This window comes from Gopherus evgoodei, unplaced genomic scaffold (genome assembly GCF_007399415.2).
Source record: "Gopherus evgoodei ecotype Sinaloan lineage unplaced genomic scaffold, rGopEvg1_v1.p scaffold_82_arrow_ctg1, whole genome shotgun sequence".
Taxonomy (NCBI): Eukaryota; Metazoa; Chordata; order Testudines; family Testudinidae; genus Gopherus; species Gopherus evgoodei.
Genome location: NW_022060103.1, coordinates 222142 through 247935, shown reverse-complemented (window position 1 = coordinate 247935; position 25794 = coordinate 222142). Strand labels below are relative to the sequence as shown.

The 25794-nt window shown below is 64.2% G+C and overlaps 3 protein-coding genes across 4 annotated transcripts in view; 2 read left to right on the top strand and 1 right to left on the bottom strand.

Moving 5' to 3' along the window:
* MECP2 (methyl-CpG binding protein 2) overlaps positions 1-20528 on the bottom strand; it is a 30173-nt gene extending 9645 nt beyond the window's left edge. The window contains exon 1 of the mRNA XM_030548093.1: positions 20396-20528. Coding sequence (XP_030403953.1) covers positions 20396-20430 — 35 coding nt within the window. The 5' untranslated portion in view covers positions 20431-20528. The remainder of the gene's footprint in view (positions 1-20395) is intronic.
* A 93-nt stretch (positions 20529-20621) lies between these two features.
* On the top strand, positions 20622-24878 carry LOC115644017 (extensin-like). 2 transcript variants are annotated; one of them, XM_030548094.1, is made up of 2 exons: positions 20622-21159; positions 21756-24878. In XM_030548094.1, exon 2 carries the CDS (start codon positions 22302-22304, stop codon positions 23283-23285), a length of 984 nt encoding a protein of 327 aa, XP_030403954.1. In that variant the 5' UTR covers positions 20622-21159; positions 21756-22301; the 3' UTR covers positions 23286-24878. The 2 variants fall into 2 exon arrangements, with proteins under 2 accessions (XP_030403954.1, XP_030403956.1); XM_030548096.1 differs by lacking the exon at positions 20622-21159 and having other exon boundaries at positions 21485-22759; positions 22796-24878.
* Positions 24485-25794, top strand: part of LOC115644002 (red-sensitive opsin-like) — a 12201-nt gene continuing 10891 nt past the window's right edge. Inside the window, exon 1 of the mRNA XM_030548048.1 lies at positions 24485-24546. Coding sequence (XP_030403908.1) covers positions 24485-24546 — 62 coding nt within the window. The remainder of the gene's footprint in view (positions 24547-25794) is intronic.

The following is a 25794-nucleotide window of genomic DNA, read 5'->3' as shown; positions in this document are numbered from 1 at the left end:
ATGCGGTTATGAAGGGATGACACTCCAGGCTAACCCCCAGGCCATGTTCTCCAGTCCTCCGTTCTAGGCTCTGGCATGTTTCAATTCTGCTGAAGTCTCCCCACCTAAATCAGCAGCAAACCCGGCTGCCGAGATAAATGCGGAGGCGGCGGCTAGGGGAGAAAATAGGAAGCGTCTCGCTGCTCTGAGCTATAATTAATGCTGCACAGCCCCCTACGAGCGTTGGTAAACAACAGGCGCCTGCTGCCGCTTGGCTTCCTGGAAACCTGGGGGGACATGGGAGCCGTCGGCGTGACGCTCTTCAGGCCCGGTGCAGAGCTGGATTTCTACCAATGGCGCCGAGCCGGGGGGGCGCCGAGCCTCACTGTCACGTTAGTCCCAAGAGGCCACTGGCCGGTGATCTGCGGCTGGGGGCATGGCATAATTCACAGCCCTGGTCACCCGCTCGCGAGGGGGAAGGAGGTGATCCCATTTTTATAGATGGGGAAACTGAGGCCCAGAATCCGTCCCCACGTGAGGTCCTAGGGGCTCTGCGGCAGACTCTCCACCAAACTGCAAGCCGGTCAGTCAGCCTAGAGGGATGGAGTCCACCAGGGAGAGATGTGCTTCCAAGCCACATGCAGGCCCCCCAGCCCTCGCTCACGGCCCCGCTGGCAGAGACAAGAACAAACCATGGTGGGGCTCAGTTCCCCTTTGAAGAGGAAGCCGAGCCAGGCTCGTCAGCACGTCTGGCAGGGTGGATGCTGTGGGTCACATCCGGGCCAGCTGCACCCGCTCACTGCGGGCAGCACAGGCTCTTGGCAGACTCAGGCAGCAGCCAGTGGCCTCCTGGAAAAGGCAATTTCTGACTTGCAGCGCATGGCCACAAGTCTGTTTGGGGACAAGGTTCGTCCTTCCCCCAACGAGATGAGCTTTAACGCCAGCACTCCGATGCTGCGTGGGGCTGGATCTGCGGCAGACCTGCTCTGCAGTGGGGATGATGGTAGCCTGCTCTGCCCCAGGGTGGGTGCATCTCAACAGGGCCGGATGTGTGTGGGGAGGTCGCTCTGCTCCACTCCAGAGGGGGCTGCATCTCAGCAAGGCCGCGGGTACAGAGTGAGGCCGTTCCACACCAGATGTGGCTGCATCTCAACAGGGCCAGGCGTATGGAGGGAGGATGCTCCGCCCCAGAGGTGGCCGCCTCTCAGGGTAGAATGAAACCAAGCAATGTGTAGAACTGATAAATGAAATTGTTTTTAATTGTTCACTTTATTAATGTAACTTCTGTTCACCATTCACTACACGTGCCTACACTGTAACTTCTGTTCACTGTTTGCCATATTGTAATTCAAACCCCATTTTAAAACACTCACTCCATTTTGTAAAAGCTTCCTCCAACCTTCATGTTTGCAAACGCTGCTGTAATCTTTTTGGTTTCGTTTAGTTGTGTGACTGAGGCATGTATGAATGACGGAATCAACCTCCAGCCCCAGCCTGTCCTGATGAAATAAAGTTCAAACCCCACCGGCTGAAGATGCAGACAAGAGCCCTAACAAAGTAAGTGTCCACCCTAAAAATAAAAGGTACAGTAGAAGAAAGATCAAAGCCAGGTCCTAGGCTGAAAGTTGCCTGCAATTGACGGGTGATCAATCACCAAACCCAGAGGCAGTGACACAGCAAGACCTATAGACTCTGGATTCAGACTAAAACCCACAAAAAGGATGGGTGAGATGGGAGACTTTGGGGGGTAACGTTCTGCTGCCAACATGGAAGGACATCGGTGCACACCCAACAGAGAGCCAGCTCGTCCTTGCGCCCGGCTTTCCTGGCCAGTTACCGCCACGAGCTACCAACCCAAGCTGCAAACTGAAGCCACGAACTCAAGCTATGTCCAGGCCTGGTAACTATGCAGCAGCTGCAGAACATCTGGTGTGTATGTGTAGGTATTAGGTATAATGTGTGTGTATAAGGATTAAGATATTAGTTATTGGTCATAAATCAGATTGTTCTCATAATAAATGTGGCATCTTTGTCTTGCCCCCTGAAAAGATCCTGTGTAGTTTTGTCTGTACAACAAACGTTCCACTTGGCCTTGCCTTGTCTCAGCCCCCTCGGTAGTTGTGCATCACATGCATGGCCCTGCCCAAACGCTTGGCCAGCTGGGGGCGCTGAGAAGCTGCTCCCCGCAACTCCTCATTCTTCCTGCTTGGGGCTGGTGTGGCTGGGCACTGCTGCCCCCACTGGTGGTTAGCACAGCAGCCCCAATCAGGGTCCTGTTGTGCTGACCCCCGCCACGATTGGGGCCCCTGGCGGTGGACGATGGGGTGGGCGTTCGGGGGCGGTGGCGCAGGATTGCCCCAGCCCCACTCCAGGGATCAGAGTGACTGGCACATCTGTGGCTAAAAACAGCCCCAGGAGAAGTCTTGTGGCAAACGCTCCCCACAAAGCCGGGGGGCCCCCGATCGCGGGCTTGGTTCCACTCCGCAGCGGCACAGCCATCAAGGCGATGCCCCGCACTGTGCCTGGCGCGAATGCTCCCCGGCCTGCGTGAGGGCAGAGGGATCTGGAGTGGAACCCCGGCATCCCAGCCTTTCCCCTCTCAGCGGCTCTGGGGGGCTGCAGCCAGGGCCAGCCGCAGGGCAGGGGGCCCGTGCAGCGCCTGGCACTACGGGGGGGGTGCTCGGCGCCCCCTCCTCTGGGCCAGCCGGGCAGAGGACGGTGCCTTCCAGCAGTTCCCACGTCGGGCACACGATGGCGCTTGGGGCTCAGGGATCAGCTGGCTCTGGCAGGCAGACAGCAGCTGGGAGCACCAGGCCGCTCACACGGCCGCCCCCGCTCCCGTTAGACACCAACATCCCATTACCTGGGGGGGGCGCGTCCCACTGGGCGCTGCAGGAACCCCCAGGGCTGAGATCTGAGCCCCCCAGCACGCTGGGTGCTGCACAGACCCCGACCAAAATGGAGGCTCCCCCCCTGCAACAAGAGCCACAGAGACACCACCCCACAAGCAAAATCAGAGCCTGCGTATGCACCAGACAGTGCCCTGTGAAACACAGCCCCCAATCTCAGTCTGGGGGGTGTGCGCAGCCCTCAGGGAGGTGGGGATCCTGAGCTCCGGGGGCAGGGAGAGGGGGGGTGCGCAGCACCTGGCGTAACAGGGACCCTGAGCTCGCTGGGGGGAGAGGGGGGGTGCGCAGCACCTGGCGTAACAGGGACCCTGAGCTCGCTGGGGGGAGAGGGGGGGTGCGCAGCACCTGGCGTAACAGGGACCCCGAGCTCGCTGGGGGGAGAGGGGGTGTGTGTGCAGCGCCTGGCGTAACAGGGACCCTGAGCTCGCTGGGGGGAGAGGGGGTGTGTGTGCAGCGCCTGCCGTAACAGGGACCCTGAGCTCGCTGGGGGGAGAGGGGGGGTGCACAGCACCTGGCGTAACAGGGACCCTGAGTTCGCTGGGGGGAGAGGGGGTGTGTGCAGCGCCTGGCGTAACAGGGACCCTGAGCTCAGACCCCGCACATCTGAGTGGAATCCAAGGGCCTGAGGACCCCACACCGAAGCCCGGCCCGTGTCCCTTGGCCAGCCAGAGCAGAGCAGAGCAGAAAGAGGCTGCCAGGAGGTGGGTTCTCCGGCCGTGAGGGGGAAGCGCCCCACGACCCCCGAGCAGGGGGCGGCAAGGAGGGCCAGGCGGACACAGACACACCCTGTGCTTAGCGCCATGACAAAGCCGGCCAGATCCTTGCCAGATCTCGACTGCACGAAGCGAAGAGTGCTGCACATGTAGCCACGTTTGGGCCAAGCGTGCTGCGTCGCACGACGTGCGGCCTATTAGAGACCCCTGGGGGTCCGCAGCCTTCGTCCCAGGGGTCCATAACCACAGCCCAGAGGTCTCTGCTTTCCAGCCAAAGTTTTCGGTGTCCGCAAACAAAAGACTGAAGGCCCCAGTTCCCGCTGCACGCGGCCGGGTTTGGTTAGTTCGGCGCACGGCCGCAGACTGAGGAGAGAGATCGTCCCCCCCAAAGCTCAGCCCTTCTGCTCGTCGTGGCGAAGGCTGGTGAAAAGGACACTCCCGTCACCATACTGTGCACGAGAGTCAATGCACCATATGGTGCAGTCTGGAGAGGCAGAGCAGGACCCCCTCCGGCCTCTTGGTGAACACAGGTCTGGCCTGCACCTGGGCGAGGGACTGGGGGGTCCAGTTAGCACCTGGGACAGTGTGGGGGCGGTTGTGCAGCACCCCGTGCAAGGTCCCCCTGCTTTCAGGTGTGGGGGGCGGTGCAGAGGCCCACACAAGGCTCCTGTGCTGCCCCTCTGCTCCGTTCCGGGCAGACACGCTGAGCTGTGATCTCAGGCACCCCAGAAACCCGCCGCTCAGGCCAGGCCGGCCTGCGAGGCCGGGGAGGGTGACACCACAGCTGGAGCCCACCCAGGACCCACAGCACCAGCGAAATGGCCTGCCTCAGGCGCTGGGGTTGACATGGAGACCAGTTCTTTGGGGGGGCTCCATCCCGGGGAATTGCCAGGCGGGACGCCGGGGTCCCCCTCCTGGCTCTGCTGCACTCATAGTGTCCCAGGAGACTGGCATTGCACGGGTGGGGGCAGGGCAGAAGGGCTCAGCGACCCCCACCTGACCAGGATCAGCCACTGCGCGGACAGGTGACAGGGCCCATTGACCCACCCGCCCCATAGGCAGAGGAGCAACACAAGCGTCTGCCCCCCATTCATTCCCTCCATAGAGGTGTGAGCACGCAGGAGAGAACCCAGGCGTCCTGCTCTAACCACCCAGACTCCTCCCCGCCCCCCCACCACCCGAGCCAGGAGAGAACCCAGGCGTCCTGCTCTAACTGCCCAGACACCCACCCTGAGCCAGTAGAAATCCCAGGCGTCCTGCTCTAAGCACCCAGACCCCCCCCCCCCCGAACCAGGAGAGAACCCAGGCTTCCTGCTTCCTCAGCCCCTGGGAGCCCCAGCCCAGGCCTGCACGAGGCGCTGGACAGACGGTCGCTCACGGTGATGGGCAGCGGCTACAGGAAGGGCCCAGCCCATCCTAGGCTGGTTTCCCAGGAGAGCCTGGGAAGTCCTGCTGCTGTTGGCACTGGGATCCTGGGCCCCAATTTGGGATGCCCCAGAGCGCTGCCGACGGGCACAGGCCCGGAAGGCTGATCGCACGAGAGGAGACTCGTGAGGCTTGTGTAGCCTCAGCTGGAGCCAGAGGCCATCTGGGAGCTTGGCGTCAATGAGGTGGAGCGGGGGCCCCCAGCTGATTCGAGAACAGAGGGGGTAAACCGGCCAGAGACCAGCGGTCAGAGAATGAGAAGGTTCTAGGAAGAGCAGGGGAAAACCCCCCTCGCCTGCTGGAAGCTGGATACGTTCACTGATGGGATTTCATGATGGTGGGCCTGAGAGCGCTTCAGATCCAGTCCTACGCTCCCTGGTGCTCGTGAAATCAGTAACGATGTCAAGCCAGACGCCCTCGCGGAGGAGTCAGCCGGAGTCCTGCCTTGCTCCCGGAACGCATCCCACGGTCATGGCGCCCAGCAAGGCTTCACCGCGTGGCTTTAAATACAGAGCCTCGACCGATTCCTTTAGCCAAGGTAGGAACCACTCCCCAGGGCGCTGGGGAAGGAGCGAACCGAACTTGGACCTAGACGCACAGATCACCAGGCCAGAAGGGACTATCTGACCACCATCTGCACCTCCTGGATAGCACCCGTCATTCCAGTTCACCCAGAGTGCATCTTGCATTTCTTCCTGACGGGCTCCCAGCCTCGGAGAAGCTGCAGTGCCTGCTGACATGGGAACGGAGACGAATTCCGCTGGCCGTTTCCACGCCTCTTCTGCGGACTGGACACGGCAGAGGGGAAACCCCACCCCATTGGTGCATGTTGGCCAGCCCTGGATTGCTCCCGGCACATCCTACAACCAAACCAGCAGCGCTCAGCTCAGAAAATCCTGGACCCAGCCAGAGAGGCGCCCAGTCCAGACCTACAACTCCGGCACTCACTCTTCCCAGGAGCCGAGCGCCTCAGCATCATTAGTGCATTTCTTAGATTCCTGATCGAATGGTTTGACACCAAAATGCTGTTTGGTCAAAAAGAAAACTTTCCGTGAGGGCGTGTGGATTTGATGAAGTTTCCTTTGTGGGGCAAGAAGGGGGGTTGGAACAAAGCATCTCAACCCCGGCTGAAATGTATTTTAGGTGCTAAATTACAGATGGCTCCATTTGTCATTTCAAAATGGATTTTAGTTTATATTCTAAAGGACAATATAAGCTACAATTAAAGTAAGTTCCAACTGGAATGAAATATTTTGACTTTATAGGAATGTTCCAATTGTATTTTATATTCTAGATTCTAGCAAGGTATGATTTAAAAGACAGAAATGGTAGTGAAGCGTACGGAAGGGCGACTCTTCGGAAGGGAAAATCAAACGCCCAACTACAGGAGGGGAGTGGCTGCTCGGTGGCCAGGCTGTGGCAAGGGAGCAGAGCCACCAACGGGAAGCAGCTGGGAAGAGGGCTAATGCCGTTCTCAGGAGCGTCAGACGGAGCACATCGGAGGGAACCGTCCCGCTATGCGGGCTCCGCTGGAGCCACGTCCAGTTCTGGGCACCGCACGTCAGGAAGGATGGGGAGAGAGGCCAAAGGAGAGCAGAGGGCTGAGCCCAGCCTTCACATCCATTAAGGGCCTGTGCTAACGAGGATGGGAATCAATTGTTCCCCACGGCCACTGACAGTAGGAAACGCAGCGATGGGCTTCATCCACAGAAGGGAGCCGCGAATAGCTGCTAGGTAACGCTTTGTAACTCGGACAGTTCAGCTCTGCCATCAGCTGCCCCCGGAGGCTGTGGACCCCCGGTGTCGAACAGGTTGGACAAACCTGTCAGGGATCCTCTGGCTTTCCTTGGTCCTGCCGGAGGGCTGCACTAGACGCCTCTGCAAGGCTCTTTTCAGTCCTACAGCTCAGTGATTCTATGACTTTTCATGTAGGGATTGTCTAAAGAACACAATCTACGCTGTATAGACGCTCTGAATCAGGAGGAGACTTTTCAACCTCGGGCCAGTTCAATCGCTCATTTTCCAATGTATCGTCTTTCGTATTCGAAATTCTAATAAAAAGACAACTGGAAACCACTGAAATCCGAAGAAGACATTTTGATTTCATCAGAACATGCCCATTCTTCGTTTCTCTTGTTATTGTGTCAATTCAAACTAACAATTAAAAAGGTGAAAATCGGAACAAAACATCTGGACTTGATCGGAACGGTTCAACCAGCCCGGAACAAAGTGATTCCCAAATTTCGTTTGGTGGAAAATTGTCGCTGTTTTACAACAAGCCCAGACGTCAAGGCAGCAGGATTTCCCCCAAACCACAACCTGAGGCTCCCGCAAGACCCCTGGATTCCTCCCCGCATGCCCCGGCGGCCTAAAGAGGCAAAGAGACTTGCAGCGTAGATCAGACGTGAACCTGGAGTCGTTCAATACCAGGCCGCTGCCCAAAGCTCTGGGCCGTCCTCCCGGGCCAGGGCTGACTCACTGGGAGTGCGCAGCGCCTGGCGCAGTAAGGCCATAAATCTAGATTACCCATTGTCACGCCTGGATGCCATGGCGATACCACTACCAAGTTCTAGTTGATTTGCCGAGGCAGTGGGGCCTTCTCAGGACTCCTGGGTTCTTTGCCCACCTCTGCTAGCTGCTGTGAGACCTTGGGCAACTCACTTCTCTGAACTGTGCCTCAGTTTCCCCTCCTGCTGCTTTGTCTGTTTAAACGATCTGCTCTCTGGGGGAAGGGCAGTCTCTTGCTGTGTGCGCGGGCGTGTGCAGGCCCCAGCATGATGGCCACCCCCCATCTCCAGTGCCTCCAGGCATTACCCATTTGCCCTAATTCTGCTGACTGGGGCAGAAGAAAGCAGGAGGGGCCGAGTCTCGGGGCCCTCAGAGAGGCCTTGTTCCCCGGGGCGCATGTCTGCGCAGCGCCACCCAGCCGTTGCCAGAGCTTGTGCCGCTGCCCCGGCTGCTGGTGCATGTTTCCCCCATGGGAAAGGACAGCCGTAGATCACAAGAGTGACTCCCTGGGCAGCCTTTCGACTCAGCCCCGAGCTTCTGCCCCACTAGCGCCAGCAGAGCAGCTGGAGCTGGGGGGCACACGCCCGGGCGGCTGGGAGTGCAGAGCGGCAAGGAAGGGAAGAGACGAATGGCCAGGGCTTTAAACTTTGCCTTCCTTCCCGCTGCGCCCCAGGCAGAGCCTTTCACACACCCGGCTAGTGGGCACCTGAGCGGTGGGCCCAGGTGCCTCCATGTTTTACCCCTTTGAAAGGGTCTTGATCACCGGCCTGCTGGAAAAAAAGGCCCCTCTGGGCCCAAAAACTAAAGACATCTAAAGTCACTGGTTTTTAAAACCTCTCCGTACGAGTCCCCCTTAGGAGAGACTGGGCGGGACCCCAGCATCAGAGGCTGCATAGACGCCCCCCAACTGAAATTGCCCCCCCAGCACACTGGGAGCTGAACAGACAGAAATTGGACCCCCTCACTGTGCCAGGAGTAGCAGAGACCCTGCCCTCAACAGAGATCTGACCTCCCCTTCACTGCACTGGGCTCTCCAACCTGAACAGTTCCTGTCCTAGCTAGCGATCAGGGTGGGGAAGGGAAACTGAGGCCCGGGGCGGGGAAGGGACTTGCTCAGTCACCCAGCAGGTCTGAGGTACGAGCTGGGAACGACCCCCGTCAGCGCCACACAGCACCTCTGCAGGCCACCTAGAGAAACCAAAGGGCGAGCTCGCCCGGCCGGTGAGACCGGCACGGGGCTGCACAGAGCCGCTCTGGGGGCCGGATCCAGCCGCCAGCCAGCCCACGCTCCGCACGGCTGGCAGCCTGAGAACAACCTGAATACGCCCAAGGCGCAGCCACTGGAGGCTCCCCCTTGGCTGCTGTGGGCAGCCAAGCGCCACGGGTCAGCTCCTTTCGCCCAGCTGCCCAGAACAGCCCCGGGGGTGGTCAGCCCAGACGCGTCACTGAACTGCCAGAGCCCCAGGAGGGTGCAACCCCCGAGCCCCAGCCAAAACACCAACCAGGCCCTCTTGCTGGTTAGAAGACAGACCCCAGCACCCACCGCCAGGGAGGAGCTTGGCTATTCGCTTGGCAGGGGGCTGCTGGGCATGGGGGGCTGCTCACCCAGGGCTCATGCTGCCCCCCCCCCCAAGAGCAGAGCGCCACCCAGCACTGGACGAACCACAGCATCATGCGAAGAACATCACCAGACTCCAGCTGCGATCGGGGGACCCCCGATCTCCGCTGGGTGCCACGCAGACCCCCTCGGCTGCAATTGGGGGACCCCCCATCTCTGCTGGGTGCTGCACAGACCCCCTTGGCTGGAATCAGGGGACCCCCCCATCTCTGCTGGGTGCAGCACAGACCCCCTCGGCTGCAATTGGGGGACCCCCCCATCTCCGCTGGGTACCCCATAGATCCCCCCCAGCTGCGATTAGGGGACCTCACCATCTCTGCTGGGTGCCGCAAAGACCCCCCCCCCAGCAGCGATCGGGAGACCCCCCCCCATCTCCGCTGGGTGCCGAACACCCCCCCTCCAGCTGTGATTGGGGGACTCCCCTCATCTCCACTGGGTGCTGGACAGACCCCCCCGACTGTGATTGGGGGACCCCCCCATCTCCGCTGGGTGCCGCACAGACCCCCCTGGTTGTGATCGGGGGGACCCTCCCATCTCCGCTGAGTGCTGCACAAATCCTCTCCCCCAGTTGCAATCGGGGGACCCCCAATCTGTGCTGGGTGCCCACAAACCTGCGCCCCCCAGCTGTAATCAGGGGACCCCCCCATCCATGCTAGGAGCTGCACAGACACCCCCTCCTCGGCTGTGACTGGGTACCTGTTTGTGTCAGGCTCCCCAAACAAGCCTGAGGACCCCTGTTCATGCCAGGGGCACACAGACCACCCCCAAGATGGGGGGGATCCCTCTGCCCAGCCGTCCACCTAAGCTGAGATTCATGGGCCCCCCGACTGTGCAGGCTGATAGACACATAGCGACAGACAGGGTGAGAGGGGAAACTGAGGCACAGAGGTGAAGTAATTTGCCAAAGGTCCCATGGCAACTTGGTGTCGGCGCCACGAACAGCGACCTCCGCGCGTGGCAAAGCCAGGGTCAACTGCGGTGCTTTCTGAGCAGCGAGAAACATTCCCAGTGACCCAAGGCCAAGGGGCTGGCAGACACCGTCCCCAGCGCAGAAGGGGGGAGAGACGGTGTCGTCCTCCCCTCCCTCGTAGCCAGCTCAACAGCCGCTCGATTCACACGCCCCTTTTCAGCAGCTCGGGCAATGCTTCACCCACAGAAAGGGCCAAAATAAAGCATCCCTGGGCCTTTTGTGCCAGCAGCTTTTTAAAATTCAAGGCAGAGGGCTCCCAGAAACGGGCAGGGGTTCCCGTCGCCGCAGAGGGGGCCAGATGAATGCAGACCCAGGGCGCAGGTTTCGAGAGGGTGCCTGAGATCACTGTTAGCAGCAAAGAGGAGTCTGGCCCCCTGCATCGGAGCTGAACATGGGGCCTCTGCAGCCGTCTGGGTGGGTGGGCGAAGTCCTGAGGGCTGGGCCACCGGGCGATGGCAGGAGGGGGAGCAGCGAGCGCCCCCGTCCCAGGAGGCTGGCAGGGAAACACTCCGCCACGGGGCCGGCTTCCTGCACATGCCGCCCTGTCTGGGGACACCCAGCCACCAGCTCCAGCCGCTTCCTCAGCGACCGAGACGTTACAACCCAACTTGGCGAAGAAAGCGAAGATGACGGCGAGGGAGAGCACCCCACTGCAACCAACTAAAATCCCAGCGCCAAGCCGCCAGCAACACAGGCAGGACCCACTCTGCCCTGGGGGAACAGCCTCACTTCCCTCTGGTGAGCATGGGATTTCTGCAAGAGAAGGCCCAGATTCCAACAGCCGGATCCCGGCCGGCGTCAATCGGCCCGAGCCCCAGCGGAGCCCAGGGGCCGGATCCCGGCCGGAGCTCCCACGTCAAGTTACAGCAGTTCGGTAGGCCTGCAACAGCTGCAAGATCCAACCTGTAGATTTTAAGATATTTAAGTTGCCGTCTGAACTTCTGCATCACCCAGGCTGCAACTCGGTGGCGGCAGGCACCTACTTCCGCCTCCGACGTCCAGGAGCAGAGTCAATGCCCTTTGCTAAACTACCTCCCGGATTTCATGGGCTGGCAGCACCCGGCCATGTCCCAGTTCATGGCCTAGCCTTGGGTGGGACCCCACTCCGCTGCAGCCTGACCCCCTGCCCATGGAGATCACTGGCTTCATCCGCCAGAGTGAGGGATTTGAGCTGCCAGTGAAAAGCACGGCCTAACGCCCCTCCACCCCCGTACAGCTCCCGACGCTAACCAGAAGCTGGCCGTGTGTCACGCTCAAACTGGCCAAGGAGCCGAGCGAGCTCCAGATGCCAGTTGAGAAGGGACTTGGAAGTTGAACGCCAGGCGCTGGGATGTCGCTGGAGTCTGCCGGGACGGGGGCATGCTCTCCGCGTTCTGGTACTGCCTTGCTGCACCCCCCGGCAGAGACTGGGGTCCCCCGTCACGCCACGCACCGCGCGGACCCTCTCATCTATGGCTGGGATCCACACCGCACCATGTACTGTACAGAACCCCCCCATCTGGTATTGGGGTCCCCGTTGTGCTGGCTGCACAGACTCCCTGTCTGAGGGGTCTGGGGTCACACAAGGTGCTGCATAGACCCCGACTGAGGTCAGAGCTGCATCCCCCCCATGCAAGGTGCTGCACAGATTCCTGCTCTCCCCCAGGTGAGATCAGCACCCCCCCCATGTCCCCGACACTGCACAGACACCCCCTGCAGAGACTGGGGCCCCCCACTGCACCATCCCTGACCCAAAGATCTGCCAGTCTCAGGAGAAACAGAAGGGCTGTATCCTACCCTTCAGCATGTCAGGGACACATTCTAGCGGGACAAGTGAGACGCCTGGGGCCTGCCACTGTCATAAATAAGAATAATTAATGCTTGAGGCCGTTAGCGGGGAGGGCGGGGTCTGTGTATAAAGGGGCCCCGATCACAGTTGGGCAGCAGGGTATCAGAGACACACCGGGGCTAGGGACGGGGTCTGCACACCGCCCAGCACAATGGGGGGCCCCGAGCAGCGCCTGGCACACCGGAGCCCATTCTCAGTTGTGATCTCTAAGCCCCCCGTGACACAAATCAGTCCTAAAATCGTAACCATGCGCATGGCACCGCGCCCGCTGGCTGAGTGTGCAGTAAGGTGAAATTCACCCTCAGGGTGGCCCTGAAACCTGGGTTGGGGAAGTGACTCAGCAGAGACGCCAGGGCGAGAACCCAGGCACCCTGCAGCCCAGCCCAGAGCCAACATTTCAAGTAAGTTTCACTTTCTGCTCCCTGCCTCTCCCCAGGCAGAGAGCCGGGTCGCAGCCGCTATTTGCAGAAGACACTTACAAAAGACTTTGAATATTCTGCTTTCCAACCGCTCGCACTCCCAGATTTCAGGGGGTGGGGGAGCGAAGGAACACTTCTCCCGCGCTGCTGCATCCAAAAGCGTTGAACGCCGACGCCGGGCAGGGCTCTCTCCGAGCACCGGGCTGGCGGACGTGGGGTGGGGTAAGCACAAGTCCAAGTGTGTGACGATCGGAGCCGGTTCCGGCCTGAGATCACCACCGGAGGTTCTCGCGAACGGCGGCTGGGCTGTCGGGTTCCCCGAGAACTCCAAGGCAGTAGGCCCCAGCCCCGAGCCATCTGACACTGCCCTGGTGGACGTTCGCATACACAGTCAGAAGAGGCCTGCGGAGTCAGGCCTGATTTCCTACCTCCAGCTCTGTCAACCACTCCCTATATAATCCTTTCACACAGCGACAGATTTCGACGCCCGCCTCGGGACCCCCCGACTGCGTTTGCCACCACACCTCGTAGGAACTTCTTCACATTCACAACGGAAAAAGCCCTGATCTCGGTGAGAGAGGATGGAGCGCGGGCCTGCGAAGTTCACTTCACGCACGAGGCAACGAGAACGAACCCTACGCTTCGGGCACAGATTGGAGCATCTCCTACCAAGGCAGCCTCCAACTGCTGATTCCTGGAGCAGAGAGAAAGCTGGCCAGCTGTGGCCACCCCGACCGCACTCGGAGGGTGCCGGACGGACCAAGCTCCCCTAAACGGCACAGTGTAATCCCTGATTGCAATAATGACACACCAGTGCTGGCTGCACAGCACAGAGCACAGACCATTCAGCAGCCGTTCAGCCTCCAAAAATATAATCCCTGTGGCCCAGCCAAAGCCACCAGAAGCCTGGTTTTAGGTGCTGCCCGCTGGGCTCCCACAGCTCGCCCGCCCACCGCTGGCAAGGGGGCTCCACCCTCCAAGGTGCAGCAAGCCCGCGCCTGCTCCACATCCTCGATGCACCATGAGTGCCGTTAACAAACCACCACACGCCAGGTGGCTACTCCCTAATGCCCACCCTCTTAACGATCACGGCTATTAGCGCAGTCAACAGAGCAAGCCTGCACACACCAAGATTGGGGTCCCCCCGTTCCTGCTAACAAACATCAGGGACCTTCATCACACCAGGCATAGCACAGGCCCCCCTCACCCTGGATCGGGGCCCCCCATCGCAATGGGCATCCCTGATGGGAGCCCGTTGCTCTGGGCATGTCCCAACCCACCCAACAAGCGTAGCCAACTCATCACAAGTCTCATGACACATGATGGGTTTTCTCCCCACAGCCCCAGCTCCTGGGGTCAGAATGTCAGACTTCGATTTCCAGTGCGCACAAGTCCAGAGCAATCCTCGAGAAACCTGAGCCCCAGAAGCACAAACCCATATTTGGGTTATTACACAGATCTGGTTTTTGGAACCTTTGGGGCAAGCTGCAGCGTATGCCCCTGCTGAGAGAGAGATGACAAACCTCCCACCAGGAACGCAGCTGCCGGCCCCTGTTTGTGCCTCTCAGGGACGGGATGTAACATTTCGGTGACCTCCCTTAAGAGCGTGTGGCAAACATGGGCTGGAGTGGGGGAGGGCCGGGGGGGGGGAGTTGATGGCTCCTGCTTCTGGGGTTTTGCCAACTGCTCTCCTGTGTGCTACCTAAGCTGTTAGGAGTGGCCGGAGCTCTCCTGGCCCTGTCATCACGGGCACTTGGGACATGTTGCCAATGCTAGGTCCCTTCTCCAAAGGGGGCTAAGCTAGCAGACAGAGAGTCTCTGGCTCGGTGGTCTCCACATGGCCCAGCCCAGGTGTTGAACCAGGATCCCAGCTCCCGGGGACAGTAGCCTCTAGCCCTTTCATCGGCGCTTTGGTTCCTCTTTGGACACCGCATCTCCAAGACGCAGCGTCAAAACGAAATGGATGCAGCCAGCCAGGGGCTGATCGGCAGGTTTTTGCCAAATAAGAGATCAGTCTCCATAAAACTGGGCTTCCACAGCCAATTCGGGTCTTTCCCCTTCAAAAATCACCCCGCTGTAACCATCTCCCCTGGGTGCAGCTTCATGCCACTTCCCTAAAAGCCAATTCAAAATATTTAAGCTTACGGGTCGCATGGGAGTGAACATCTCTTCAAGCTCCCAGCTCAAAAGAACAGTTTCTTAGATGATCTTCTGCCAATTGCAGCAATGCTCAACATTTATCCATAGTCACGAATTAAAGCTGCACAGAACGACACAGTCTCAGCCCCACAGAGCTTACAATGCGCGGCAACAGCTATGCAAATCATTCTCACCCCAGTCTGGGCCCCTGGTACAGGCCAGACGTTAACACCACCTCAATGACACGCACTTCGGATTCACCAGACCCTGAGTAACCCAAACTCCCAGGTAAGCCAGGTGGCTCGTGCTAGCTGCGAGCGTAACTCTCAGAGTAACTTTCTCCCCAGAGACGGCTGCTTTTCTGTCTCCACTGGAGATCCCAGCTCCTGTAAGCCTCGTTCCCATGCCACGCAAGGAGCAACAGTTCATGTCCTACGAATTTCACCCTCAAACAATCCCCTCCTGCAAAATTTGTCAGGTAAATAGAGCAATCCAGTCAGGACGGCGCGGGACGTGGCCCCACGGTACACAGAAGAGTCGGGAAAACCAATGGAAGAGGAAGCCTGAAGCCAGGAGATCGGCATGAACAATTTATGCCCGAGGGAAAACATCATGAAGGTGACCCCAGTGGACAGGGCCCAGGTGACAGTCTGCACTGGGATTACCAGAGGGGCTGGTGGGAGTGCAGGGGACACGTCCAGGACACTGCAGGAGTTGGCATAGGATGGACAATGCTTTGGTGCTTGGGACTTGACGCTGCCCAGCAATAACGCCTTAGCGTCGTGCCACGACTTGCTGGGCTGGCTTGAGTGGGGAGCTGAGGTGTTTGCACGAGCATGCAGGCCACGGCACTTTGGGGTCCCGGTGTAGGGGGCTGGCAGGAGTCAAGAGGCTCCTCCAGGGCTGGCATGGGGTGGCCCGGCGGTGTTATGGGGTTAATGTGAGCCCGCGATACTTGGGAAACTGGGGTGAGCCTGCAGCACCTCGAGGCTGGAGCTGCTGTGAGCAGAGGCAGCTAGGGGCTGGCATGAGCAAGACTGGGGCAGGACCTCAGCTCTGCGGCGGGCATATCCAAAACACCAAAGGGGTGACATAAGCAGAGGCTGGGCAGCACCTGGGCAGGAGAGGGTTGAGCGTGGGCAGGGAACGGGATCGGCATGAAGAGAAAGGGGGTGACCTGGGAGTGTGGCTGGCTTGAGTGGAGCCAGGACAACATCACGATGGCAAGGGAGCTGGCAATGAGTAGGGGCTGGGATGGCATCACAGGACTTGATGTGAAAGGGAATCGGGCAAGGACAGGAGGTGCTGGCATGAGCCACGCCATGCAGCACCACAGGACTGGGGGGCTGGCACAGGTGGGGGGCACCATAGTGCCACGGAGGACTGGGACGAGAGGAAACAAAGCTGCCATCTGTGGAGTTGGTCTGAGTGCAAATGGAGCAGCAGCACAATCCTGGGCAGGGGGTGCAGGCGTGAGCAGGGCTGGGTGGCACCACAGTGCCAGGAAGGGATGCGCAGAAATGGGGCAGCACTGTGAGGAGGAACTGGAGCTAGTGGGGTGGCTCTGGGGGAGCAGGCCTGAGTGGCTTTGCAGTAAAGGGGCTGGTGTGAGTGGGGAGCAAGACAGAGCTGGGAGTTGTCGCAAGAGGGACCCAGAGCAACACCAGGTTGGCGTGAGGGCACCAAGGGGAAGTGTTGGCATGAAAGGGTGCTGGGCCACATGGGTGGTTGGTGTGAATGGAACTAGAATGGTGCTGCTGACATCAACACCTCCGAGGGGGCTTGGCGTGAGCGGGGCTGGCGGGGGTCGGGGCTAAGGAGTTGGTGGTAGCTATCCAGGTTGGCGTAAGCTTACTCAGGGGTTGGCATGGGCTAGGCCGAGGGGATCGGCACTAGAGGACTGGTGTGAGCTGGACTGGGGGATTAGCGTGATCCGGGTGGGTCAGCACCGAGGGAGCTGGAGTGTAGTAGGCCAGGGGAGACGGCAATGGGGGGACTGGAACGAGTCAGACCGGGCGGCACCGAGGGGGCTGGCGTGGGAGCCGGGCAGGGCGGCGGTGAGGGGGCTGGTGCGGGAGCCGGGCAGGGCCTGTGGGGGGGGGCCAGCGCCGAGGGGGCTGGCGGCGGCGAGGGGGCTGGCGCGGGAGCCGGGCCGGGCCTGGGGCTGAGGGGGCTGGCGCAGGAGCCGGGCCGGGCCTGGGGAGGGAGGCTGGCGCGGGAGCCGGGCCGGGCCTGGGGAGGGAGGCTGGCGCGGGAGCCGGGCCGGGCCTGGGGACCAGAGCTGAGTGGGTTGGCGCGGGAGCCGGGCCGGGCCTGGGGACGAGGGCTGAGTGGGCTGGCGCGGGAGCCGGGCCGGGCCGGGCCGGGCCTGGCCACGAGGGCTGAGTGGGCTGGCGCGGGAGCCGGGCCGGGCCTGGCGACGAGGGCTGAGTGGGCTGGCGGGGGGGCCGGGCCGGGCCTGGCCTGGGGACGGGGGCTGAGTGGGCTGGCGCGGGAGCCGGGCCGGGCCTGGCCTGGCCTGGGGACGAGGGCTGAGTGGGCTGGCGCGGGAGCCGGGCCGGGCCGGGCCTGGCCTAGGGACGAGGGCTGAGTGGGCTGGCGCGGGAGCCGGGCCGGGCCTGGCCGGGGGACGAGGGCTGAGTGGGCTGGCGCGGGAGCCGGGCCGGGCCGGGCCTGGGGACGAGGGCTGAGTGGGCTGGCGCGGGAGCCGGGCCGGGCCTGGCCTGGGGACGAGGGCTGAGTGGGCTGGCGCGGGAGCCGGGCCGGGCCTGGCCTGGCCTAGGGACGAGGGCTGAGTGGGCTGGCGCGGGAGCCGGGCCGGGCCTGGCCGGGGGACGAGGGCTGAGTGGGCTGGCGCGGGAGCCGGGCCGGGCCGGGCCTGGGGACGAGGGCTGAGTGGGCTGGCGCAGGAGCCGGGCCGGGCCTGGCCTGGCCTGGGGACGAGGGCTGAGTGGGCTGGCGCGGGAGCCGGGCCGGGCCTGGCCTAGGGACGAGGGCTGAGTGGGCTGGCGCGGGAGCCGGGCCGGGCCTGGCCTGGGGACGAGGGCTGAGTGGGCTGGCGCGGGAGCCGGGTCGGGCCTGGCCTGGGGACGAGGGCTGAGTGGGCTGGCGCGGGAGCCGGGCCGGGCCGGGCCTGGCCTGGGGACGAGGGCTGAGTGGGCTGGCGCGGGAGCCGGGCCGGGCCTGGCCTGGGGACGAGGGCTGAGTGGGCTGGCGCGGGAGCCGGGCCGGGCCTGGCCTGGGGACGAGGGCTGAGTGGGCTAGCGCGGGAGCCGGGCCGGGCCTGGCCTGGGGACGAGGGCTGAGTGGGCTGGCGCCGGAGCCGGGCCGGGCCTGGCCTGGGGACGAGGGCTGAGTGGGCTGGCGCGGGAGCCGGGCCGGGCCGGGCCGGGCCTGGGGACGAGGGCTGAGTGGGCTGGCGCGGGAGCCGGGCCAGGCCTGGCCTGGGGACGAGGGCTGAGTGGGCTGGCGCGGGAGCCGGGCCGGGCCTGGCCTGGCCTGGGGACGAGGGCTGAGTGGGCTGGCGCGGGAGCCGGGCCGGGCCGGGCCTGGCCTAGGGACGAGGGCTGAGTGGGCTGGCGCGGGAGCCGGGCCGGGCCTGGCCTGGGGACGAGGGCTGAGTGGGCTGGCGCGGGAGCCGGGCCGGGCCTGGCCTGGGGACGAGGGCTGAGTGGGCTGGCGCGGGAGCCGGGTCGGGCCTGGCCTGGGGACGAGGGCTGAGTGGGCTGGCGCGGGAGCCGGGCCGGGCCTGGCCTGGGGACGAGGGCTGAGTGGGCTGGCCCGGGAGCCGGGCCGGGCCTGGCCTGGCCTGGGGACGAGGGCTGAGTGGGCTGGCGCGGGAGCCGGGCCGGGCCTGGCCTGGGGATGAGGGCTGAGTGGGCTGGCGCGGGAGCCAGGCCCGAGGGGCATCGACGGGGTTGGCGCGAGTCAGGCCGGGCCTTGGAGGGGGGCGCTCAGGGGGTTGGCGGGAACCGGGCAGGTCGGTTGAGGGGAGGAAGTTGGCGCGCCCGGTGGGGGGGGTCAGCACTGGGTGGGGGGCTGGCGCGAGCCGGGGAGGGGGCTCAGGGGGTTGGCGCGAGCCGGGCAGGTCGGTTGGGTGGGGAAGTTGGCGCGAGCCGGGCCATAGGCAGGGGGGGTCAGCACTGGGTGAGGGGCTGGCATGAGCCGGTGGGGGGGCGCTCAGGGGGTTGGCGGGAACCGGGCAGGCCAGTTGGGGGGGAAGTTGGCGCGAGCCGGGCCGTAGGCGGGGGGGGTCAGCACTGGGTGGGGGGCTGGCGCGAGCCGGGCAGGTCGGTTGGGGGGGGGGGAAGCTGGCGCGAGCCGGGCCGTTGGCGGGGGGGGGTCAGCACTGGGTGGGGGGCTGGCGCGAGCCGGGCAGGTCGGTTGGGGGGGGAAGTTGGCGCAAGCCGGGCCATAGGCAGGGGGGGGGTCAGCACTGGGTGAGGGGCTGGCATGAGCCGGTGGGGGGGCACTCAGGGGGTTGGCGGGAACCGGGCAGGTCAGTTGGGGGGGAAGTTGGCGCGAGCCGGGCCGTTGGCGGGGGGGGGGGTCAGCACTGGGTGGGGGGTTGGCGCGAGCCGGGGGGGGGGGGGCTCAGGGGGTTGGCGGGAACCGGGCAGGTCGGTTGGGGGGGAAGTTGGCGCGAGCCGGGCCGTTGGCGGGGGGGGTCAGCACTGGGTGGGGGGTTGGCGCGAGCCGGGGGGGGGGGCTCAGGGGGTTGGCGGGAACCGGGCAGGTCAGTTGGGGGGGAAGTTGGCGCGAGCCGGGCCGTTGGCGGGGGGGGTCAGCACTGGGTGGGGGGTTGGCGCGAGCCGGGAGGGGGGGGGCTCAGGGGGTTGGCGGGAACCGGGCAGGTCGGTTGGGGGGGGGGGAAGCTGGCGCGAGCCGGGCCGTTGGCGGGGGGGGGTCAGCACTGGGTGGGGGGCTGGCGCGAGCCGGGCAGGTCGGTTGGGGGGGGAAGTTGGCGCAAGCCGGGCCATAGGCGGGGGGGGTCAGCACTGGGTGAGGGGCTGGCATGAGCCGGTGGGGGGGCGCTCAGGGGGCTGGCGCGAGCCGGGCAGGTCGGTTGGGGGGGGGGAAGCTGGCGCGAGCCGGGCCGTTGGCGGGGGGGGTCAGCACTGGGTGGGGGGTTGGCGCGAGCAGGGGGGGGGGCTCAGGGGGCTGGCGCGAGCCGGGCAGGTCGGTTGGGGGGGGGGAAAGCTGGCGCGAGCCGGGCCGTAGGCGGGGGGGTCAGCACTGGGTGGGGGGTTGGCATGAGCCGGGGGGGGGGCGCTCAGGGGGTTGGCGGGAACCGGGCAGGTCAGTTGGGGGGGAAGTTGACGGGAGCCGGGCCGTAGGCGGGGGGGGTCAGCACTGGGTGGGGGGCTGGCGCGAGCCGGGCAGGTCGGTTGGGGGGGGGGAAGCTGGCGCGAGCCGGGCCGTAGGCAGGGGGGGTCAGCACTGGGTGAGGGGCTGGCATGAGCCGGGGGGGGGCGCTCAGGGGGTTGGCGGGAACCGGGCAGGTCGGTTGGGGGGGGAAGCTGGCGCGAGCCGGGCCCTTGGCGGGGGGGGGAGGGGGGATAGGTTAGCGCGGGGGGGTTAGGTTGGCGCGAGCTGCCCTTTGACCTCCCTCCCCTCAGCCTCCTCCCTCCGCCCTCAGGTGAGGGGCGGCCCCGCCCGGTCAGAGGGGGCCGCTGTGACGCACTCGGGACCCCCCGGGCGCGCGCGAAAGGGAGGGGGAGGAGGGGCCGCCGCGAGCGGGAAGGAACCAACAGCCGCAGCCCCCCGCGCGCGCTCCCCCTCCTCTCCTGGCGCGGGGCCCGCGGGATGGGCCCGTCCGCCTCCCCCCCGCGCGAGGGGAGCGAATGGTCCCGTCTCCGCCTCTCCCCTCCCTCCCCCGGCCACTCACAATCGCTCCTCGTCTCCGCTCGGCGCCGCCGCCATTTTCTTCGCAGCGAAGAACCCGCGGGGACTGAGGGGGGGCGGGGGGGAATAGACCGAGCCGGAGAGGAAACCCGGAGCGACGGGCCCCGCCCCTCCACTGCCATTGGGCGACGATGCTGTCGCTCACTACGCCGCCGCGCGCTCATTGGCGTGCGGCGTTGGTCCCGACGGGCGGGGCCGGCGCGCTCCCGGCGGCCGTTGGAATTGGCGCCAAGCGCTGTCAGTTACAACGTTCTAAAGAGGGAGCGGCTGAGGAAGCGCGCGCGGATCCTGATTGGGCCCCGGCTGCCCCTCTGCTCGCCCGTTGGTCCAGCGGCCCATCGATCACTTCCTAAAGGGGGCGGGCAGCGGCCTCAGGCTACGAAGGTTTGAAATTTAACGGTTTTAACGGTTTTTCCCTTTAATCGTCACCACAACCGCTCCTTCCAGCGGCCTCTCACGGCGCAGGCGGGGCCACCTCCTTAGCCACAGCACCGCCCTGTGGCTCCTCCTCAGTCACCAACCCGGGCGTGGGTATTGCCACACCCACTCTGGCCGAGGGCTGCCCTAGGCCCCCCGAACATGGCCGCCAAGGCCGCCCTGGGCCCCCCAACATGACCGCCTCATCATGCCAACGCTGCCCCAGCTCCCCCCAACATGGCCGCCCCAGGCCTCTAACACTGTCCCCCCAACACGACCGCCAAGGCCATCTTGGGCCCCCCAACATGTCCGCCCCAGGCCCCTAACATTGTCCCCCCAACACGACCGCCCCATCACGCCAACGCTGCCCCAGCTCCCCCCAACATGGCCGCCCCAGGCCCCTAACACTGTCCCCCCAGCATGGCCGCCCCATCACGCCAACGCTGCCCCAGCTCCCCCCAACATGGCCGCCCCAGGCCCCTAACATGTCCTCCACCAGCCTGGCCGCCTCATCCACGCCATACGCTGGCCCAGCTCCCCCCAACTGGCCTCCCCAGGCCCCTAACCATTGTCCCCCCAACACGACCCGCCGAGATGCATGCCTGGGTCCCCCCCAACATGTCCCGCCCCGGGGCCCCTAACATTGTTCCCCCCCACATGGCCGCCCCATCACGCCAACGCTGCCCCGGCACCCCCCAACATGGCCTCCCCAGGCCTCTAACACTGTCCCCCCAACACGACCGCCCCATCACGCCAACGCTGCCCCAGCTCCCCCCAACATGGCCTCCCCGGGCCCCTAACATTGTCCCCCCAACACGACCGCCCCATCACGCCAACGCTGCCCCGGCGCCCCCCAACATGGCCTCCCCGGGCCCCTAACACTGTCCCCCCAACATGGCCGCCTCATCACGCCAACGCTGCCCCAGCTCCCCCCAACATGGCCTCCCCAGGCCCCTAACACTGTCCCCCCAACACGACCGCCAAGGCCATCGAGGGCCCCCCAACATGGCTGCCCCAGGCCCCTAACATTGTCCCCCCAACATGGCTGCCCCAGGCCCCTAACATTGTCCCCCCAACGTGGCCGCCCCATCACGCCAACGCTGCCCCAGCTCCCCCCAACATGGCCGCCCCAGGCCCCTAACATTGGCCCCCCAACATGGCCGCCCCATCACGCCAACGCTGCCCCAGCTCCCCCCAACATGGCCTCCCCAGGCCCCTAACACTGTCCCCCCAACATGGCCGCCTCATCACGCCAACGCTGCCCCAGCACCCCCCAACATGGCCTCCCCAGGCCCCTAACACTGTCCCCCCAACCTGGCCGCCTCATCACGCCAACGCTGCCCCAGCACCCCCCAACATGGCCGCCCCAGGCCCCTAACACTGTCCCCCCAACACGACCGCCCCATCACGCCAACGCTGCCCCAGCTCCCCCCAACATGGCCGCCCCAGGCCCCTAACACTGTCCCCCCAACATGACCGCCTCATCACGCCAACGCTGCCCCAGCACCCCCCAACATGGCCTCCCCAGGCCCCTAACACTGTCCCCCCAACATGGCCGCCAAGGCCATCCTGGGCCCCCCAACACGACCGCCCCATCACGCCAACGCTGCCCCGACACCCCCCAACATGGCCTCCCCAGGCCCCTAACACTGTCCCCCCACCATGGCCGCCCCATCACACCAACGCTGCCCGGCATTCCCCAACATGGCCTCCCCAGGCCCCTAACACTGTCCCCTCAACATGGCCGCCCCATCACGCCAACGCTGCCCCAGCTCCCCCCAGCATGGCCTCCCCAGGCCCCTAACACTGTCCCCCCAACACGACCGCCAAGGCCTAGCTGGGCCCCCCAACATGGCCGCCCCAGGCCCCTAACATTGTCCCCCCAACATGGCCGCCCCATCACGCCAACGCTGCCCCGGCACTCCCCAACATGGCCGCCCCAGGCCCCTAACATTGTCCCCCCAACATGGCCGCCCCAGGCCCCTAACATTGTCCCCCCAACATGGCCGCCTCATCACGCCAACGCTGCCCCGGCACCCCCCCAACATGGCCTCCCCAGGCCCCTAACATTGTCCCCCCAACAGGGCCGCCCCATCACGCCAACGCTGCCCCGGCGCCCCCCCCCAACATGGCCGCCCCAGGCCCCTAACATTGTCCCCCCAACATGGCCGCCCCATCACGCCAACGCTGCCCCGGCACCCCCCCAACATGGCCGCCCCAGGCCCCTAACATTGTCCCCCCAACATGGCTGCCCCATCACGCCAACGCTGCCCCGGCACTCCCCAACATGGCCTCCCCAGGCCCCTAACACTGTCCCCCCAACATGGCCGCCTCATCACGCCAACGCTGCCCCAGCACCCCCCCAACATGGCCTCCCCAGGCCCCTAACATTGTCCCCCCAACATGGCCGCCAAGGCCATCCTGGGCCCCCCAACATGGCCGCCCCAGCCCCCTAACATTGTCCCCCCAACATGGCTGCCCCATCATGCCAACACTGCCCCAGCGCCCCCCCAACATGGCCACGTCATCACACCAACGGTGCGCCAGCGTCCCCCCAACATGTCTGCACCAGGCCCCTAACATTGTCCCCTCAACATGGCCGCCAAGGCCGCCCTTGGCCACCCAACATGGCCGCCCCATCACGCCAACGCTGCCCCAACGCCCCCCCAACATGACTGCCCCAGGCCCCTAACATTGTCCCCCCAACATGGCCGCCAAGGCCGCCCTTGGCCCCCCAACATGGCCACCCCATCACACCAACGCTGCCCCAGCAGCCCCCCCAACATGGCCGCCCCAGGCCCTTAACATTGTCCCCCCAACATGGCCGCCCCATCATGCCAACGCTGCCCCAGCACCCCCCCCAACATGGCTGCCCCAGGCCCCTAACTTTGTCCCGCCAACATGGCCGCCCCATAACGCCAATGCTGCCCCAGCGCCCCCCAACATGTCCGCCCCGGGCCCCTAACATTGTCCCCCCAACATGGCCGCCCCATCACGCCAACGCTGCCCCAGCGTCCCCCCAACCTGGCCACCCCAGGCCCCTAACATTGTCCCCCCAACATGGCCGCCCCATCACGCCAACGCTGCCCCAGCACCTCCCAACATGGCCGCCCCAGGCCCCTAACATTGTCCCCCCAACATGGCCGCCCCATCACGCCAACGCTGCCCCAGCACCTCCCAACATGGCCGCCCCAGGCCCCTAACATTGTCCCCCCAACATGGCCGCCCCATCATGCCAACGCTGCCCCAGCACCCCCCCCAACATGGCTGCCCCAGGCCCCTAACTTTGTCCCGCCAACATGGCCGCCCCATCACGCCAATGCTGCCCCAGCGCCCCCCAACATGTCCGCCCCGGGCCCCTAACATTGTCCCCCCAACATGGCCGCCCCATCACGCCAATGCTGCCCCAGCGCCCCCCAACATGTCCGTCCCGGGCCCCTAACATTGTCCCCCCAACATGGCCGCCCCATCACGCCAATGCTCCCCAGCGCCTCCCCAACATGGCTGCCCCAGGCCCCTAACATCGTCCCCCCAACATGGCCACCAAGGCTGCCCTGGGCCCCCCAACATGGCCGCCCCATCACGCCATCGCTGCTCCAGCACCCCCCCAACATGGCTGTCCCATCATGTCCAGGCCGCCCCACCTCCTCCCAACATGGCGACCCCTGCCGCAGCTCCCCCCAACATGGCTGCCAAGGCCATCCTGGGCCCCCCAACGTGGCTGCCCAATCATGCCAAGGCCCCCCTGGGCCATGCAACATGGCCGTCCTGTTACACCACGGCCGCCCCAGGCCATCTAACATGGCCACCCCATCATGGCAAGGCAGTGCCCGGCCCCCCAACATAGCTGCAGTCACATCACGGCTGCTCTCCCACAACCACTCCCCCTAGCCACGGCCATCCACTCAATCCACCATGTCCCCTCCTCCCCAGCACTCTGCAAGTCCCCATGACTCTAGGGCAGGGGCGGCAGCCTATGGCACGGGTGCTGAAGGCGGCACATGAGCTGATTTTCAGTGGCACTGACACTGCCCGGGTCCTGGCAACCCGCCTGGGGAGAGCTGCCTTTTAATTTAATTTAAATGAAGCTTCTTAAACATTTAAAAATCCTGATTTATTTTCCATACAACAATAGTTTCGTTATATATTATAGACTTATAGAAAGAGACCTTCTAAAACCATTAAAATGTATCACCGGCACGCGAAGCCTTAAATTAGAGTGAATAAATGAAGACTCAGCCCAGCACTTCTGAAAGGTTTCCGACCCCTGCTCTAGGGTCACGCCCAGACCACCCCCCGACCCTGCCCTGGCCTCAGAGTCATGATGGCTCTGCCCTATCCCTTCCATCAGCCCTGGCTCAAGGCCTCTCAGTCGTGCCAAGGCTGCCCCCCGCCCCCAACTGCCCCAACCTTGTATGGTGGGCCTTGGACACCACTTTGTGCCACTTGTGGCTATGGGGGGCTGAGGCCGTCCTGCCAATGCAGGAGAAACTCAGCCCCCCGGCTGTGGCACCCACTGATCGGACTATCGGGGCGCCAACACCCATACACACACCTCAACATGCCACCTTGTCTAGCTCAGAGACGCCAGCCTCCTGGAGGTGCCCAGCCTGGTGGGTAATCACCCAAGCCCACCAGCAGAAGGCTCTGCTGTCCCAGTCGGAGCCTGGGCCCTAAGCAGGTGTATGGGACATGCCTGGCTAAGGGCATTGGGACAAGGGGGGCTAGGAGCCAGGACTTCTGGGTTCTGTCCCTAGCTCCGGGAGGGGAGTGGGGGCAGCCTCAGACAGTGCAGTGCCCCAGACGGCCTTAGCCCCACAGCCCAATGTATCCCCCTGACCAACACCCCTCAGAGGAGAAAGGTCCCGTGTCCCATTCCTATCCTCCTGAGCCAGCCAGCCCCTGCCCCTGTCCCAAGTGGATGAAGGGTGGGGTGGGGGGCTGCCCCCCCCGGAAGCGCATGGT